This window comes from Lagenorhynchus albirostris, chromosome 11 (assembly GCF_949774975.1).
Source record: "Lagenorhynchus albirostris chromosome 11, mLagAlb1.1, whole genome shotgun sequence".
Taxonomy (NCBI): Eukaryota; Metazoa; Chordata; class Mammalia; order Artiodactyla; family Delphinidae; genus Lagenorhynchus; species Lagenorhynchus albirostris.
In genome coordinates, this window is record NC_083105.1 from 24,584,371 (window position 1) to 24,600,182 (window position 15,812).

The 15,812-nt window shown below is 40.0% G+C and overlaps 1 protein-coding gene across 2 annotated transcripts in view; it reads right to left on the bottom strand.

Moving 5' to 3' along the window:
* CFAP54 (cilia and flagella associated protein 54) overlaps positions 1 to 15,812 on the bottom strand; it is a 301,163-nt gene that overhangs the window by 24,583 nt on the left and 260,768 nt on the right. For both annotated transcript variants that reach the window (XM_060164794.1, XM_060164793.1), the window contains 2 exons: positions 9,600 to 9,706; positions 6,806 to 6,947 (listed from right to left, as the gene is read on the bottom strand). In XM_060164794.1, the coding sequence (XP_060020777.1) occupies positions 6,806 to 6,947; positions 9,600 to 9,706 (249 nt within the window). The remainder of the gene's footprint in view (positions 1 to 6,805; positions 6,948 to 9,599; positions 9,707 to 15,812) is intronic.

The window sequence follows — 15,812 nt, forward strand, 5'->3', positions numbered from 1 at the left end:
TTTAAAAAGACAATTCTGGGGCTTCCCTGGTGGCACAGTGGTTGAGAGTCTGCCTGCCGATGCAGGGGACACGGGTTCGTGCCCCGGTCCGGGAAGATCCCACATGCCACTGAGTGGCTGGGCCCGTGAGCCATGGCCGCTGAGCCTGCGCGTCCAGAGCCTGTGCTCCACAATGGGAGAGGCCACAACAGTGAGAGGCCCGCGTACCGCAAAAAAAAAAAAAGACAATTCTAGCTACCATGTAAAGCTGAACTGGACTAGGAAGAGATAAGAGAAAGAGAAATTAGCTAGGAGGCTACTCAAGCTGTTTGGGCAGGAAGTGATCATGGCCAGAAGTAGGGCAGCTTCCATGGGACCAGAAAGGATGGAGGGCAGGCAGGACATCCAGCACTGACTAGGGGACACCATCTTCCTATGACGAACTTTCCAGGCTCCTGGTCCACTTTACTAGACAGAGGGGAACACACATCCTGGAGTACATTCTTACGTATTCGTCTTATTTATCCAAATTTCTATATTTCTAATTGAGTTCTTAGGACTGGTTAAAGTATGTTTTCTTTCTATACAAAAGGTTTCAATAATAGCTGTGATGGGTTACTGTCATGATTTCATCAAGAGCTATCAAGCAAAATGACACTGTCTGTATCATTGATCATTTCCATAACAGATGAAGACAGCCATGTCACCTGATAAATGCCTTCCATGGCTTGTCTCAACATTTATCAAACACAAATTTCGCCTCAACAACGTTCTGTTTCTTTGGCATTATTTGAGGTAAACCACATACACACTTGGGAAACTGGCTGATTCGATGTTGGGCTGCGGGAAACCTCCCGTGACCTTGCTGCCACAGAAATGAAGACAAGGAAAGCACTGAACTCAACAATCCCAGGCAGAAGGCGGTTGGAGGGATGGTGCAGTTGGCAAAGGGCCTGGGAGGGCACAGAAGGACCCCTGCTCAATCTCTGTCACTTTCCCTTAAAGAGGAGCATCTGTTGATTTGATGAGTGATAGGCTTCGGAGTGACTTCCAAAATAACAGAGTCAACATTTTGACTTAGTTGAAGTCCTCATCATTGTTCACCCATTTTATGGGAAAAAAAACTTCCTAAGTTGCTTTCCACCCTCCAAACTCTTGCTTCCTTCATCCGTCCTTCACATGCCATCAGGGTTATCTTAGCAAATTTCAGGGTGGATCATGAGATGCTCTTCCGGGCATTGCTCCCAGCTTTTCCTACGGCCCATGCCCAGCCCTGCCTTCCCAGGGCCCTACATTCACCCTGCACTCCTGCCACCCTGAATACAACATCCAGCTCCATGACTTCACCTCTCATCTCTTGCTGTATCCTCAGTCTGGAGTAAGTGCTCTCCATAGGTCTCCAACTAGAAGTTGGTTACTGGGCTAGATATCAGAGAAGACCCCTGAGCAAAGGAATTCAAAGTCAAGAGAGAGGAAGAGACACAGAAAGAGATAATGACCAAAACAATAGAGTCAGGGCACAGGGTGCAAGGAAACATGATTTTTATTTCAGTCTACAGGGGCTATAAAATGCTACCTGCGCTACTGAAGCAAGCACAAAGTCTAGCTCAACCCTTTCTCTTAACACACACACACACACACACACACACACACACACAGACACACCCCTATGTGAATGAGATGTTTTTTAATGATAAGTTAGAATAGTTTGCATCAAAAGCTCCACCATTGAGAAAGAAGGATATCAGCAACCTTGCCCTTTTGTATAAGTGTAGAATCCAGATAATGGGGGAAACAGGAAAAGGGGAAGGTGTCAGAGAGACTAAGCTGAACTTCATAACGAAGAGCTGAACCAGATTCACTTTGTTATAAAGCAGAAACTAACACACCATTGTAAAGCAATTATACTCCAATAAAGATGTTATAAAAAAAAAAAAAAGAGCTGAACCAGAGCGGGAAGGGGAGAGGAGTCAAAACACTCCATGCAGACTGAGTTGGAGGGAGAGGTTTAGGAGTCTGAACCAATGAGGCAGAGGTTGGAGAGCTGCCACTGTGAACGTCAGAGAGGCACTAAGGGTAAGGCAGTTGGGAAAAAGGAGATTTAAAAGAAGTTGTTATGCTGTATATGATGAAAGGATTCCCTCTCAGATATTCTTACGAGAGACTCATAAGAATAAGGTTTAGATTATTTTCAATGGTTTTGAACATTATATTGATGTTTCTTTGAATGCCAGACTTTGCTTGCTAAGAGAGGGCCACCGGGCAGCTGGGCTCATTATGAATTACATCTGGGTACCTATGGTCATACTCACACAGTGATTAAGCTCCTCCTGACAGGGACCTAATTGTGCTGATTTCAGTATGTCCTTATCTCCTCAAGCCTGGAAAATTTTTGCACGTAACGGTTTCTCAAAGATAACGTGTTATTTGATGCTAATGTTCAATTGTATTTTGTTTTATGTTTTCATAGTACTTTGATACTGGGGATATGCTGACTATATATAATTGCCTGGTACAATCCGGGCATCCCACACGTGTTTGCTGAACTCATCTTAGGTGACTTGGTAAATATATTTTAGGCTTATCATATCAGTATGCTATCATTCCAAAAAAGGTGTTTGTGTCATAAAATCAGAATGGTTTGCACCTTTTATATGCGTTAAAACACCTGATATGCTCTGAAGATACCCCATAAAGCTGTGAATGACAGGTTAAAACAACCCAGTGATTCTGAGCCACTGTTGTCCATTTTGGAAGAAGGACATTTTTTCGAGCCAGAAGTGACTGGAACACCTGTTCTGTAGCCCTCCCAAAACATCTTAAATTAATACCTGTGTTCTGAAGCTTTTGGCTTATTCCAGACCATAGGGATTTGGGGGAGAGAAAACAAAAAAAAAGGAAGGGAATGAGAAAGAGAACAAGATTCACCACCTCCCATATCAACCAAAGGTACATTTTCTGGACTTTTATATTTAACAACCCACCAAAAATCCATACTGAGATAGAAATAAATATATTTGATTATAGAGGTTATGAAATCCTGTCCAACTCCCAAACAGAATTGATCTCTTCAAGTGTCCTAGTTAACTTCTCATTAGCTCCAAGTGAAGGTTGTCATGACAACAAACTGGCAGATTTTAGTCCCTGGAATTTATTTGATATAACCTAGAACCTAGCTGTTTCTTTTTTTTTTTTTTCTAAGTGCTGGTTAGTATATAGGGAAAAAAATAGAAAAGTGTATTCCTTCCGTTTCACAACTTTCAAATGATGTGAATTAATTTGTTTGCTAATTCACCTAAACTAAAAAGAGCAGGTTTTTTTCCATTTTGTGACATTCTTTCACATATAGAACTACCAGAACTGGAACACATCTCAAAATGCCCTAATTAAATCTGAAGAAACACTTTTTAAGTTGGAGGATAAAGTAAACTCAAAAACACGGAGGAGGGCTTCCCTGGTGGCGCAGTGGTTGAGAGTCCGCCTGCCCGATGCAGGGGACACGGGTTCGTGCCCCGGTCCGGGAAGATCCCACATGCCGCGGAGCGGCTGGGCCCGTGAGCCATGGCTGCTGAGCCTGCGCATCCGGAGCCTGTGCTCCGCAACGGGAGAGGCCACAACAGTGAGAGGCTCGTGTACAGCAAAAAAAACAAAACAAAACAAAACAAAAACAAAGAAAACACAGAGGACAACATCAGGACTGAAAGCAGTTTCTTCTACTCAGGGACTGAGCTACTCACATATATCACTCAAGTCAGGACGTGAGAGCAAGTCACAAAGCTTGGCTAAGGCAAGGTGGGCCGTCTGGGTTCTTCCCTCTGCTTGCATTCAAACGCCCCTACTTGCCCCTATTTATTCCTGATTTGTTTATATTCATAGTCAACTTCTTGGCTCAGGCACTGGGCTCATTGTGATGAACTTGATACCGATATCTGACTCCCAGGAAAATTCTGATGGCTCTCATTCCAACCAAGGGACAATCTCTTCGTCTCACCAGTAACTGAGTGAAAGGATACTGTTTAGAGATGAGGAGAAAACTAGTCCCAGGAAACATTAAGTGACAGACCCTCGGTAGTAAAGCTGAGTGGCAAAGCACAACCTAGAATCCTTACTCTTACGGACACTCACTCTCCTGTCTCAGACAATGTAAGTTGAAAAGACAAATGGGTTCAGGAGAAAAATAATCATTTGCCTTTTATGAACTATATAATAATGGATTCAAGGACAATTTCAGCAAAGAACAGTCTAGGTTATGGCTCAAAGACAGCAAATTGGTAAGTTTGGTCTATGACTAAAAAACTGTGATTGTAAGTGATCTACTAAAGAAGTTCGAAAACGAAATAAGCTGAGTTCTTGAAAACAGATATGAAAGGGCAACAATGCACTTTAGGAGAAGAATTACATATATGAATCTCATGAGTTTGAGATATCTGATCTACTGGGATATTTATTCTGAGTACTCAGAATATCATTACTATAGTTAAACATCTGGTAATTTGTGTTGTAACATTTGAGGACACTATAAAGGATGTGCACTATAAAGGATGTGTGGAGAGGCCACAACAGTAAGAGGCCCGCGTACCGCAAAAAAAAAAAAAAGAAAAGATAACGTAAACAAGAAAACAAAAAGAGCCATACCAATAATGCTCTTTGAGAATTAAAAATATTTTGTTATTGGTCACCAATTGAATATTAAACTAGCAGAAAGTGATTTTTTAAAAAAGATACAGCAGAGCAAAAATAAAGATCCTAAAAGCTTTCAGAGAAGAAAAACAGAGATGGGACACAAGTGGCTGGGAATTCAACCAGAAAAGCAGCAGAGGGAGGTCCCAGAATCAGAGCTGTGCTGCAGGCATTGAGGGTAACCAGTCCTTAACCAGAGCAGGAGAGGGGCCTCCAGGAAGGAAAAGAAGAGTTGAGACATAAATATAAACACTTGGGTACAAATCTATGGATGAATATATGACAGATCCGATGTAATGATCAGAAAGAAGTTAAGAAAAAAGACAAGTGAAGAAAAATCAAACCTTATACAGGAAAGGAAAATAACCACAGTACACTGTGACTTGGCTGTGAACATTGTTTACAGGGTTATAATGACGTAAACACTGAATGCTGATTTAATTAAATTCTGTGATATAACAATATTTAGAAAGGATGGGGAAAGGAGAAGTTGAGGAGAAATAGAGGGAATCCTTGTATAGTAAAGTCCTTGTATAGTAAAATCAATAGATATTATATAAAACTGATTTATCAAGAAAAAATAATTATTTTTGGCTGTCATTAGCACTATTCAACAATTTTTCCAGCTTTCCTCTTTCCAAGTTGGTAGCAGAATTGTTGGCATGGCTCGTGACTTACTTGGCCAGTGAAATGTTAGTGCAAGTGATATGATGGAAACTCAAAGAGCCAGGGTGTGATTTGCCCCTTTTCTTCCTTCCTGCCCAGTGACTGGGGATGTTCCAGAGGATGGATGTGCCACCAGCCTGGAGGCTGGTGTGGGGAGACATGGAGCCCAGTGGACCCACTTGGATTTAAAGGGTGTTGGTTATCTTGCTTTTCATGACTGATCCTGCATATTATTTAGAGTCTTGGAAGTAAATAACAAAAGGAACAGCTGAAAGAGTTGAAAATGGTCTGCTCGCAGGACTGTGGGGTGGGGACAGGTCGAACAGGAGACTGTCCCTTTTCATTTTAAACCTTGTACATCTATTTGATTAAAAAAAAAAAGCCATGGTACCTACAGAACATATATCTCAAGCAACCAGATGAATGTGCAAATGGAAATTCAAAGAGCAAGTGATTAGGGGAGAACAGGTATTCCCTGCTCCTCTCATTTCCATAGAGGGTAAGGAATTTCCACTCCACTCCAGAATAAGGGGGGACACTTCCAGCTTCTTTTGGATGCAGCCAGGAGAGTGGAGTCACTTATCTGGTTGGTGAGTTTGGGAAAAGCAAACTAGGCTCAGCCCCATTGGGTCAATCTTTGCTTACATTTTTGAAGGCACCCTGCCTGCGGGACTATTACTCTCTACTCCTCCATGCAGTCAGCCGGGCAGTCAGCCGGGCAGTCAGCAGGGGAGTGGGGGAAATCCTACAGCTACACAAGTGTGCTAGATTATTGTGTGACTAGGTGGGCAAGGCTGGCTAATTCAGGGGTGAAATATTAATAAGCTTGTTTGGCCAGAGATCCAGAGCCATGTTTGCTAATCAGCTTTGTCGGTAATGATGCCAGTGTTTGAGATCTCCATATATCAGTTTCCTGTGTCCTATTTCTCAATGGGTTGAGAACTCAGAAGGAACTCCTCCAAAACATGAATATCAGTCATCACTCAACTGTGTAATCAGATTAATAACACTATAAGGATAATGCCTTTTTTTCTAGTTAGAAAAATACAGATGTGTAGAAAAAGTCTGAAAGATATATGCTTATCTATATTTTCTAATTTTTCTTCCCATATTACTTGGGTAATAAAAATGCTCAAATACTAGACTTAGAATTTAAAAGTAACATTATAAATTTACAGAGCATTGTTTCTTAGGATTCATGGTTATATCTGAATGATTTATCTAGATTGGCTTTGTTTTCATTTACCATCAGTTTCTTATAATTGGTATGCTTAGAAGAGCTTTGAAGAAAACATTACTTATGTGTCCAAAAGTTGGGTTATATCTGGTACTCTAAGTAGAGAAAGTACAGGCCAGAAGAACCACACTGTTCAAGTTTAGTTACATAGTTATGCTCTGATAAAGTAAAAAATAATTTAATTATGTATAATGACATCCATCCTGCAATGGCAATAAAATTTTCCATTATTTAATAACCTACTTCCATTTCTTTACCAATTGATTCCTCTTCTGTTTCTTCTACTTGAGATACATTTTCATTTGAAGTAACTTTAGGAGTTGTAGGCAATGATATTTCAGCGATTTGCGTAAGATTAGATAATTTCTCGTGAACTGAAATAACTCTAAAAATAACAAACATGTATGCATTTTACTTGAAAAGTTAAGTAAGGCATTCATTTATTCCCAGAATCAATAAAACATGTAAAGTAAGTCCTTAGGTATTTAACACTTAGATTTCTGGCATCCCCAAACATCATTCAATCATTCCTTCATTCAAGAGACATGAGAACAGAGACACAATTCTCACCTGGATAGTGTTTATGATCTAGTTATATGCTCAGACAGATTTATAATTATAAACTGGCAAAGACACAAAGCAAAAAAAAATGTAGACATCCAAAATATTTGCTTAAGATGAAAATAAAGAAAATAAATATCTACATGGGCAAAGAAACACCAGGCAATGACAAAAGATCTACTCCTACTTAAACTCAGTGCCACGCTCTGATTGGCTGGCTGGCCTGAAGCTAAGAATTAGGACAAGTCAGCAGTGGCTCTAAGAGACGGGTCAACGAGCCCACACAGTGACATGTACTGTGTGGGGAGTGGGGGCAGGGAGAAGAATCAAGTAAAAAGGAAAAGCTAAAGCCGAGGAAGAGGGCAGAGGACGCACTGGCAATCGTGCGCAGGACAGAAAGCTTCTGGAGCCACGGTCCAGGGAACCACGGAGGCGCTGGAGACAGAGGTTAACTAGTGAATGCAGTCAGAAGCTGGAAAAGCACTGAAACAGCTGAGGGAGGCGCAGAGCCACCTGCAGGGCTCCCAGTGACTCTAGGATACAGGAACGGAGAGCGCAGGTGCGCACATATTCGTGCGTGGGTGTGCGGGTCTCCATGCAGGGGCGGGGGGAAATTTTTATGAAAATGAAGGAGATGATGCAAAAAAGCAAAATGACATCAGGAGCAAATGCAGGAACGTCGATTTCCCCAGTTTCCCGCAGCATGCTCTTCCTTTGCCTTCTGTAGGCTGATCAGCAAGAGCAATTCCCCATAGACTGATCGTGACCCTCATAAGAACACAAGGAACTCCACCCTAGGTGGGAGAAATACTGTCACCAAAGGATGAATCAGATGAACGTTTGTCAGGCAACTTCCTCTATGATAGCCTCAGTGACAGGGGCATGTCCCTAACTTTAGTCACCCTACCATTGATCATAAACACACGAAAATCCAGAACTTTTTGGAGTAAAACAAGAATCCTGTCAGTTTGATTACATTCTGCTCTGCAGAAATTATAATCATTTTCATCATGTGGTTCTGAAAAAAAAAATTCTGCCATGTTTCTGGATGTACAAGGAAAGAACATAATTTCCTAACTTTGTGGCTTAGCTGTGCTGGTATAGTCCTGTGTCTAAGATTTTCCACCATGACACTGAAAACAATTTTAAAAAGGAGAAGAAAAAGAAAGTTGACTGAATAATTGAAAGTATGCCAGCTCTTGAAACATCTCTTGTTTTATTCTCTTTCATGGAGAGGCCAAAGAGAAAAGAGTTCTTCAAAAGGGAAATCAAGGACCAGGAACCAGACTCTCCAGGTGAGGATGGAGAAGCGCCAAGTCCCTGCACTCAGTAGGTGGTGAGCAGGGCAAAGAGCTGACACTGACAGACACAGGAGGCCATGATGAGACTTGACATTTGCCCAGTGCTTTCAGCCTTTCAAAGTATCTGCATACGTTATACATGCATACAAAGTATATGCATACACTGTCTGGCCTGATCCTGACAGTAACCCCAAAAGGTAGGCAAAATATTATTTCCATCTCAGAAATGAGGAAATGGAGGCTGACGTCGCAAGGGCAATGAACAATGGAATCAAAACTAAATTAACTAGGGCTTCCCTGGTGGCGCAGTGGTTGAGAGTCCGCCTGCCGATGCAGGGGACATGGGTTCGTGCCCCGGTCTGGGAGGATCCCACATGCCACGGAGCGGCTGGGCCCGTGAGCCATGGCCGCTGGGCCTTCACGTCCGGAGCCTGTGCTCCACGGCGGGAGAGGCCACAGCAGTGAGAGGCCCACATACCGCAAAAAAACAAAAACAAAACTAAATTAACTAAGCAAAGAAAAAAAGTGAAAAACAAACCAGGAATTTGGTAAGGTGAAATCAGAAAAGAGAAACCATGCATGAGCAAAAATTAGAGTCTCCATCCCCGGTTTGAAGGAGAGGCAGGAAAACAGAGTGGCTAACGCAGAGGCTTTTGACTTGGGGAACAATATAAAATAGGATTGGTCAAAGAGGAAGGGTGAGACCAGGATGGTGGTGGAGTTTGGGCTTAATTTTGCAACTTAATACAGAGCCACATTAAGTTCTTTTTAAAACACACCCCAAACTACAGGCAAAATATAGTACAGACAACATCTTTGTACTGTCTGTAATCTTTATGAAGTACCAGAAACTATTCCTCCAACAACTCTAGGTCCTATTATTATTATTCCCATTTTACTAATGAAGAGACTGAGGCACAGAGAGGTTAAGTAACCTGGTCAAGTTTGCTGAGATAGGAAGATACGAAGGGGCACAACCAGCATTTGAACCAAAACAGGCTGAATTCAGAGTTCATGCTCTTACCCACTGCAATATCATACTCTGCTAAGTAAAAGGAAGACTTTTCCAAAAATGTCTTCTAAAAGTTTGCCTGTGATTTACCTTGTATATTACTGAAACAGTCAATATTATGAAAGTATCAGCAAAGAGCTGTGGATAATCCATCTTTACTTGCCTGTTTAGTGGAACCCAGAAAGAGCCAACATATACATTGTTGTAAGCAGTAGATGTAACATCTGAAATATTCAGGGGCTTCATATTATAGGCATACAACAATAACACCTATAAGAAAATTAAAAGACATATAAAATGTTACATCAAACTTACACTTTGCCTCAAAAACTGCAGCATCGGTTCTCAAAATAGTGTCATTATACTTTAAAAGGTTTTTCTTTGGAAGAGAAAAATGAGGGTTTTTTTGTTTGTTTGTTTCCAATTCACTTTAAAGAGAAATGATATGAACAAGAATTGTGCAAAGGTTATGAGATGAAAATAAATGCTAGTTGGTACCAAGGTTATATTATTTTTGATGACTGACACTTCTTACTGCAGTTAAGTTTAAATTTCAGCCTCTGAAGGCCCTCTGCAACAAGTTCTAATGTATATTGTACCTGGTGAATATCCAACTTTGTTTCTTGTTCCTTCTCCATATGCCCCTTTCCCATCGGTGGTCATAGGTACGTTTGTGCATTCACTTATGCTGTTCCCTTCCTGTTCTCTCCGTGTATTCCATCCACACACAACTTACCAGCCCCCATCTCTAAGATGAAACTTCTCCTAATGACTCATGCTTTAGTAATTTCCCTGATGTTTGAACTCTGAAAATTCTTAGAGTCAGTCCCACACTCTACAGCACCTATTTACAATCATGAATTCACAGAATTTGAGATTCAGAGGACCTTAGAGGTGGTCTGCTCTAAGTCCTTCCAAGAAAGCTGAGGTCCAGAGCTGACAGCCAAAATTAACTAATTAAATGTATGCATTTATCTCTGCTTCCTCACAAATCAAACTAAAATAAGAGTAAAGGGATTTTGGGAATTCCTGGTGGCCCAGTGGTTAGGACTCTGTGCTTCCACTGCAGGGGGCATGGGTTTGATCCCTTGTGGGGGAACTAAGATCCTGCAAGCCACCTGAAATGTGGCCAAGAAAAAAAGAATAAAGGGATTTTTTTTTTCTTAAAGGCATAAATCCACAAAGACAGAAGCAAGAGAGAAAATGAAGCAGATGAGAGATGTTAGCAACATTTTGAAAGCACCTGAAACATTTGAAAGCACCTCTGCTTAGTCAGCAGAGAGGAAAGGCTGTGTCCCACCTGCCTTCAGAGGGGCTGCCAACAACAAGCACGACCAAGAACCTCAAAAGCCTTGGGGACAACCTCCCTCCCATCCCTTCTCCGAGTCCATCCAACCAGGAGACTCCCTCCCTCCTTCCCTGCCTCTCCTCTGCTAGCCAAACTTCTTCCATTTTTCTCTCTGCTGAGGTTAAATCAAAGATCTATGCTCAGAAGGGACATTAGATTCCAGAGGTGGGGTGCTGAACTGAAAACGTTGGAATGAAGTGAAAGTCTATATTCTGAACAAGAGACATCCCTCTACCCCACTCCAGCCCCTGCCCAGAACATAGAAAACTAAGCAGTAGTCTAAAAGAGTCCTCTTTGGGGAAATTTACCAGATGAAGAGAAAAGATCTACAGATACTGACATTTCAGGATCCACCAATGAAGCTGCTAGCTCCCACAGTCACCCGGCAATGAGGCTAAAAGTCCATAAGCCTGACTCAGTATGCTTCTCAGTGCCTCAAACATGAACAGACAGCCAAGGGTCACTAGACATGAAATGAAAGGTAGAGACCAAAACTAATGTAAGAAAAGGAATTTGGAGAATCAGATACAAGATAGAGAGCAGAAGAAAACATCACTGAAACCATAATTAATATCCTCAGAGAGAGAAAGGCCAATATTGCATCTATGAAATAAGAACACAGTGCTATTAAAATGAAAGAGAATAAGAGCTCTTAAAAATTAAAAAATATGATAATCACAACTAAATAATCAATAAAAGATTTGAAATATAAAGTTAAATATATCTCCCTCCAAATAAACCTAAATTTAAAAACATAAATAGGGGAGAAAAGATGAGAAAAGTAAACATTCAATCTAATAGGCTCAACATCTGAATAACAGAAATTCCAGAAAGTGCAGAGATCATCAGAGGGAGGAAATTATCAAAGAAAAACGTCTCCACGAACTGAAGAATATACTTCACATATTGAAAGGGCACCCTAAGAATCCAGCACAATACCCACACCAAGGCACATCATGGAATTTTAGAACACAGGGGACAGAGGGCAGATCCTCAGAGTTTCCAGAGGAAAAAAGTCACAAAGAACTAGGAATCAGAATGGGAACAGAACTCTCAACAGCAGTGCAGGATTGCCAGAGATAATGGAGCAGTGCCACCCACATTTTGAGGGAAAGTAATTTTCAACCTAGAATGTATGCCTAGGCAATAATGAATTAAGCATTAAAATGATGCTTAATTTTTGTCAGACATAGAAGGCCTTAAACTCCTATGAAAGTTCAGGGTTAATTTTAGTCTGTTGCAACCTTGTTAATCATCTCGGGGACTGAAGTCATGGAATTATTCCTTGGCGAAACCTGAATAGAATGTACTACATAGCGATTGTAGCCCTGTTTTAGGGTCTGAAACACACAAAGAGGCAGCCAGCTAATCAGCATTTTTTGTAGAAAATGCGCATGTTGATGATTTACATCTGAATTCTATTGTTACCTTCACTTCTCTCACTGAGTCTAGCTCACGCCTGGTTTTGACTACACGATCAGAGAGGTACAAAAGACTCACTCCTCTCCCAGGTAAGACAGCAGCTTTCTTGAAACCAAGATATCTCACCGTATTTCGGCGGTTCATGACCCACAGAGGACGTGTGTCCCATGCAACTGAGAGAGGACCCAGGAAGCTGCTCCTGGGTATCTTAGTCTCTCCTTTAGTCTGAAATCAGAATTCACTTGAATAAAGGAGGTCAATATTTAAACAATAAAACACTAAACTCACTCGCATAGATGTTGTGAGCCAGAGCTCTGGGGCCGGGGTGCCTGGGTTCGCCTCCACCACTTACTGGCTGTGTGATCTTGGGCAAATTATTAAAACATTATGCTTCTGCTTTCCCATTTGTAAAATTAAGATATGGTAATCCCCATCCCATGGATCAGGGTGAGGATTGAGTGAGTCAACGTAAAGTGCTTTAAGCGGTATTTAGAGCATTATTGTCATTTTTAGTCCCATGATCACTACTGGGTCCTTACCCTTCCTGGATACCTCATTTTCTATATTCTCTTGGACCTGCTGCTAATCCCAAACCAGCTTTCCATCTAATCCCCCAGCCTGTCCTCATCTAATCCACTTAGTTCTTAGTTGATAATAGTGCTTAGTTCTATTCCCAACTTGTCTTTACTCCTCAAGGATAAGTTATATAACCTTGCATACTCAGGACTGGATTCTTCAGGAGGCAATGCGCCCATGATAAAATTTCCAGTGTTCCTTTATTCACTTCTGAAAATACTCTTTTTTTTCAATGGAAAGAAGTGATACGGTTTTGACGAACACTGAGGAATACTATATTTAAAACTGCCTTGTATGTTCATCATTATCAAGTAGGATTTATCTCAGGGATGCAAAGATGATTCAGTATTTGCAAATCAATGTGATGCACCACATTAACAAACTGAAGAATAAAAATTATATGATTATCTCAATAGATGCAGAAAAGGCTTTTGACAAATTCAATGTCCATTTATGATAAAAACTCTCAACAGAGTGGGTATAGAGAGAACATACCTCAACATAATAAAGGCCATATATGACAAACTTACAGCTAACATCATGCTCAATGGTGAAAAGCTTTTCCTCTAAGATCAGGAACAAGATAAGGATGCCCACTATGACCACTTTTATTCAACACAGTATTTGAAGTCCTAGGCACAGCAATCAGATAAGAAAAGAAGATCAAAGGTATCCAAATTACAGAGGAAGGAGTAAAACTGTCACTGTTTGCAGATGACATGATCCTATATATAGAAATCCTAAAGACACCACAAAAAACTATTAGAATTCATAAATGAAGTCAGTGAAGTTGCAGGATACAAAATTAATATACAGAAATATATTGCATTTCTACACACTAACAATGAACTATCAGAAAGAGAAATTAAGAAAACAGTCCTCTTTACAATTGCATCAAAAAGAATAAAATACCTAGGAATAAGTCTAACCAAGGAGGTAAAAGACCTGTACTCAGAAAACTATAAGACACTGATGAAAGAAATTGAAAACAACAGAAACAAATGGAATGACATACTGAATTCATGGACTGGAAGAATTAATATTGTTAAAATGACCATATTACCCAAGACACTCTACAGATTCAATGCGGTTCCTATCAAAATACCAATGGCATTTTTCACAGAACTAGAACAAATAATTCTAAAATTTGTATGGGACCACAAAAGACTTCAAAGAGCCAAAATAATCTTGAGAAAGAAGAACAAAGCTGGAGATACCATGCTCCCTGATTTCAAATTCTACTACAAAGCGATAGCAATCAAAACAGTATGGTACTGGCCCCCAAACAGACACATAGACCAATGGAACGGAACAGAAATAAACCCAGAAATAAACCCACACTTATACGGCCAACTAATCTACAACAAAGGAGGCAAGAATATACAATGGGGAAGAAAAAAACCTCTTTAATAAATGGTGTTGAGAAAACTGGACAGCTACATGCAAAAGAATCAAACTAGACTACTCTCTCACACCATATACAAAAATAAACTCAAATGGATTAAAGTTTTAAATCTAAGACCTGAGGCCATAAAACCCCTAGAAGAAAACATAGGCAATATGATCTTTGACATTGGTCTCAGCAATATTTTTTTGGATCCATCTCCTCAGGCAAGGGAAACAAAAGCAAAAATAAACATATGGGACTACATCAAACTAAAAGTCCTCTGAACAATGAAGGAAACTATCAACAAAAGGAAAAGACAGCCTACTGAGTGGGAGAAGATATCTGCAAGTGATACACCTGATAAGGCACTAGTATCCAAAATATACAAAGAACACATGCAACTCAAGCTCAAAAAAAAGCAACAAACAAACAACCTGGTTAAAAAATGGACAGAGAATCTGAGTAGACATGTTTCCAAAGAAGACATACAGATGGCCAACAGGCACATGAAAAAATGCTCAACATCAAACATTACTAGGGAAATGAAAATCAAAACCACAATGCTCACCTCACACCTGAAAGAGTGGCTATTATAAAAAAGAACAAATAACAAGTGCTGATGAGGATGTGGAGAAAAGGGAAGTCTCATGCACTGTTGGTAGAAATGTAAATTGGTGCAGCCACTATGGAAAGCAGTATGAAGGTCCCTCAAAAAATTAAAGATAGAACTACCATATGATCCAGCAATTCCACTTCTGGAAAAAACACTAATTCAAAACAATATATATACATATATATATATATATATATATATATATATATATATACACACATACATATATAGTTATCAATATATCAATCAATCAATCAAATATTTCTCAGCCATAAAAAAATAACAAGATCTTGCCATTTGGGACAACATGGATGGACCTAGAGGGTAGTATGCTAAGTGAAATAAGTCAGATGGAGAAAGACAAATACCACATGATTTCACTTACATGTGGACTCTAAAAAACAAAACAAATGATCAAATATAACAGAAACAGACTCATAGGTACAGAGAATAAACTTGTGGTTGCCAGAGGGGAGAGGGGTTGGGGGATGAGTGAAATAGATGGGGGGAGATTAAGAGGTACAAACTTGCAGTTGCAAAATAAATGAGTCACAGGGATGTAATATACAACATAGGAAATATAGTCAATACTACTGTAACAACTTTGTATGGTGACAGATGATAACTAGACTTTTCATGGTGATTATTTTGTAATGTGTACAAATGTGGAATCATTATGTTGTACACCTGAAACTAATACAATATTGTAAAACAATTTTACTTCAATTAAAAAAAAGAAAGAAAGAAAAAGAAAAAATCGTCTTGTCCTCACAGCCCAGGAACAGTGAAAAACGAATCCCTCTTCCACTAGATAGAGCTGATCTGTAATTTCCTCATCTTGATATCTTAATCACCTAACAAAATGCTTGGCACATAGTATGCACTCAATAAATACTTTATTCATTAGTTAGTAAGCAGTTGAGCTATATGTGGTTTGTAAAGAAATCAATATTAAGAATGAAAAGACTTAGGTTCCATTCTTATTTTTGTCACTAATGAGCTGTGGTATTGGTCAAGTCCTTTTACCTCT